General features: G+C 48.2%; 1 protein-coding gene across 1 annotated transcript in view; it reads left to right on the top strand.

Moving 5' to 3' along the window:
• Nucleotides 1-378: 378 nt before the first annotated feature.
• LOC103915444 (connective tissue growth factor-like) overlaps nt 379-3899 on the top strand; it is an 11423-nt gene continuing 7902 nt past the window's right edge. The window contains exon 1 of the mRNA XM_009322264.1: nt 379-441. Coding sequence (XP_009320539.1) covers nt 379-441 — 63 coding nt within the window. The remainder of the gene's footprint in view (nt 442-3899) is intronic.

Here is a 3899-nt window from a genome sequence, read left to right as displayed (position 1 = left end):
GGGGTTGTGTCAAGAAAGCTGTACCAGGCTTCATACTTTTGGAGTTAAAAGGAGGAAAAATTAAAAGATAATAATCCTGCTTTTACTGGGATTTGTTTTACCCATGTGGAAAGTAACCAAGCTGCAGGCTGCGCCGGCAGCCCCGTAACCGCCAGGGCCACAGGAATCTGCTCATGTTCCCTGGAATTTGGACATTTTTTGTTGCACCCATTTCAGCTTGCTTTCCAGATTGTCACTCAAGCGTGGGGCACGCCCCCTCCAGGAGGCTATTTAAAGAGGAGCTGGCGTGCAACTTTCTCCAAAGAGAGGGGAGAAACTCCGAAGGAGAAGGAGTGAGTCAGTCGGCAGCCCAAGTCCCCTCCCTTCCCTTTACTCGGGATGTCTGGCAACTTGGGGACAGCAACCTGGACTCTGTTCTTCCTCCTCCTTGCACCTGGCTGGGTATGTATTGCACTGCAGCAGCTCCGTTTGCTGGCTGGGCATTGCAGCTTCTTGCTTTGATGCATGCGAATGCTTTAGGCTGAATAACTCTTCCCAGCTGCCACCTGCCTCCAAAGGTTTCTGAGGGAAGGTTGGCTGTTAGCAGAGCAATGCAAATGCACTGTGCAACTAAATCACGCTCGGAGCTGCACCGCGCGTAACGCCTGTCATCTCCGGATCTCAAAGCTCTTGGCAAGTGTGAATGGATTTTGTTTCACTCCTCTCTTGCGAGCTAGAAGCCAGCCCTGGTTTACAAGGGGGGAGAAGAGAAGAGAACAGAGAGAGGTGAAGTCACTGAGTTTATGTCACTGCAAGGAATAAGAGTCTCATATCCCAGGTCCTTACCATCACCATCCTTCCCCAGCTGCCACTGAATCCACCCATGTGTTCCCCAAAACAGTGATCCTGAGGGGGAAATCAGACTGCAGCCTCTCCAGAGCAGGATTTGTGCCTGTTTTCATGCTTGACAGAGCAGCTGATTCTGCTTAGGACTTTTGTGTGCTATGGCTAATAGCAGGAACATTGCTGCAGTCATTAATGTATCTAAATCGTAGTAAGTGCCTTTTGGATCGGTGAAGAAATCAGGTTCACAGAGCCACTGCGCCTTGTGAGGCTTATTGTGCTGATAGATGCAATAAACTTCTGGTTGATAAGGTCTGTTTGATTGCTCCTGGCAGCACGCAGCATGTGCCAGCCCCTTTCCTGCCAGGAAAGGTGTCCTGTGCACCTAACACTACTGTGACCTAAGGGTAACTTCTGCGGTTCGGGATGATCTTGTTTCTTGCACTGACCCAGCTTTGGCAGCATCATATTGGTCATGTAAACGATAGCAGTGAATCCCACCGCTGTGACACTTTATTATCACTCTGAGATGATGTCATTTTCCCTAAACCTGCCCACTGCCTTGGAAATGGGACTTTTGACTTTCTTTGAGCTCTGAGAGTGATGTTTAGTGGATCGAGCAAGGAAACGAGAGCTGTTGCTCCTGAATCTGCCTCCTGTGTTGTTCAGAGGTGAGAGGAGAACCAGGATTGCTAGGAGTTATGTTTAGCTCTGCCAGGCTCAGCCTGGGCAAGTCTCTGTGCCTCCACTCTCTGTCTGTGAAATGGGGGCAGTGGTTCTTGTCTCTCATAATGGGCTGTTGTACAATGTGCTGCAGCAACCTGGGAAGGTGCCTTGAGAGCCTTTGATGGAGGGAGAGCAGGTATTATCCGCGATAATTCAGTGTTTGGAGTATGTCAATAGCTGTGTTTTCACTGCTTTATCTACTGCCAGTCTTGGAGCGTGAAAGAGAACCAGTTACGTGTTTATTATATTACTCCTACCTTGCAGCGTTAACCCCTGGCTCCCAAAGCACTTTGCAAACAGCTAACTCAGCTTCAAAACGCTCCTTTCCCAGCCCTTTGAATGCAGTCATGAGCCCAAACACATTTTAAAAATCCTCTTTGGCTTGGCCCTCTCAGCTGGTTCCCTGGGCTCGGGTGGACATTGACTGATCAGTCCTGATGATGCCACAGAACTGCTGCAGCGGTGTGAGCTCGTGCCCCCCCACTCGTGCCTTCCTGAGGGTGTAGGGAGAAGAGGTTTTACGTGAATATGAAGCAGGAAGAACATTCTCACTTTCTCTTTCCCCCCAGGTAACTGGGTTCGGTGCTGGCAGTTGGGAGGAAGCTTGTTCTGGCTTGTCAGCTGAGCAGATGGGACCTGGGAGTCAGTGGTGGAGAACATGTGTGGAGCACAGGCAAGGGAATCCTCTAGTTCAGACTGTTTTTACTCCCATTGTGGCTTGGCCACCGCTCAGGGGTCCTGGGAGTGGCAGATTCACACATGGTGTTTGTGATCAATATGAGAGCTGCCAGCAAAGCCAGGAGCAGGGAGAGCTGATATTCCAGGCTTTAGCACTTTCTTAAATCTATAGCCTTGATTTCTAATACTGGTTCTGTTCTGCTGCTCTCGAAGTTCACAGAAATGCACTGCTAACCTCAACAGAAACAAGGTCAAGGCTATAGTGAACTTGAAGTTCGGATCCCGCTCAGTGAAGGTAAAAGTGTAATTTTGGGGACAAACCCTTCTGCAGAGGGGAAGAAAATTAAATGTTCTCTAAGTTGAATCCCTCTGCACCCAGGTTGGTGGCGTGTGATGTGGAAATGCTGGTCTTTGTGGTACGTATGGGTCTGTAGCAAAGCCCTGAATGCGAGTCCTTGCAGTTCTTTGGGACAGTTTGGGCAGTTTCCACACTGTATTGAAACAACTCCTAGAAGCAGTCCTTGAAAATAATGCAGGGTGGAGGGTGCTCCATGCAAATCCAATATAATCCATTATTTAGCCTATTTGAAATTGCTGTGAAAGCAAATTAAGCAATGGAGAACTCTAGGAAGTTGGTTCAACATTGACTGTCTACCAGCTGTTCCCAACTCAAGGAGTTCCCCTCGCCAGCCAGTTATTCAGTGCTCGCTGTTGAGTGTGCACGAGCCAAAAAAGATTTCAGCTCATTGTATCCTCTCTTGGGCTCGTGAGAGGAGCGGGAGTTATAAATAGCACGGGCTGACTTTGCCCAGTAATAAAACAAGCAAACAGGAGCCCCAACACACACAGGGCCAGGCGGACTGGTTGATGAAAAGAGCTATTTCTGGGCTGACTGATTGGAAAATGCTGAAATATTGAAAAGGGCCCTGCAAATACGGATGAATTGGGCCTTTTAAGCCGTGCTTGTGCTCACGGGTGGGGGAAATGAGGCACAGAAGAGGTAGGGGTGCAGAGTCACCCAGCGGGTCTCTGGTACGTCGGAGATCTGAATCCAGATGTTCTTGTGCTGAAAAGCAGCCGTAATATAACGAGGAAGTGAAGCTGATTGTGAACAGAAGGTAAAACCAGGTGGTCTAGTTTCTTTGGGTGAGTTATTAAAGGAAATAAATAGCACCAACAATGATAAATGAAGGCGAGAAAGAAAACTTGGTTGGGTTTAACTCCGTTGCATCCTCTGTTATCCTGAAAGAGGTTGTTTTGGTTTGTTTTTCAGTAGGAGAGCTATTTTGAGAGTGTTTCTTTATATGGCCTGTGGCTGACACTGCATTGGAAAATGCTCGTTGTCAATATTTTTTTAAGTGCATGGATTGCATCTTAATATAGGTCCTGTGTTAGGAATGCTTTGCCTCTTCTATCATCTCATGTACCCCCCACCCACTCGTCCATGGTTGAATAACGTGTCCTTTTGGCAGCTGCAGCGGTTGCATACATGAAAAACAGTAGGAAAGCGTTTCTGTATTTTTAGCATCTTTTAATGCACTTCAGCAGTCGGGAAGAGATCCCTGTGACATGCCAGCTCCCAGCGAGTGGCCCGAAGACTGCCGTCTGAGAACAGCTGGGCTACAGGCAGGAGCGGCTTTGTTTCCAAAATACTTTGCGCTAGGAGTTTTCAA

Source organism: Pygoscelis adeliae, unplaced genomic scaffold (assembly GCF_000699105.1).
Source record: "Pygoscelis adeliae isolate BGI_AS28 unplaced genomic scaffold, ASM69910v1 Scaffold513, whole genome shotgun sequence".
Lineage (NCBI taxonomy): Eukaryota > Metazoa > Chordata > Aves > Sphenisciformes > Spheniscidae > Pygoscelis > Pygoscelis adeliae.
This window is presented reverse-complemented; position numbering and strand designations above follow the sequence as displayed.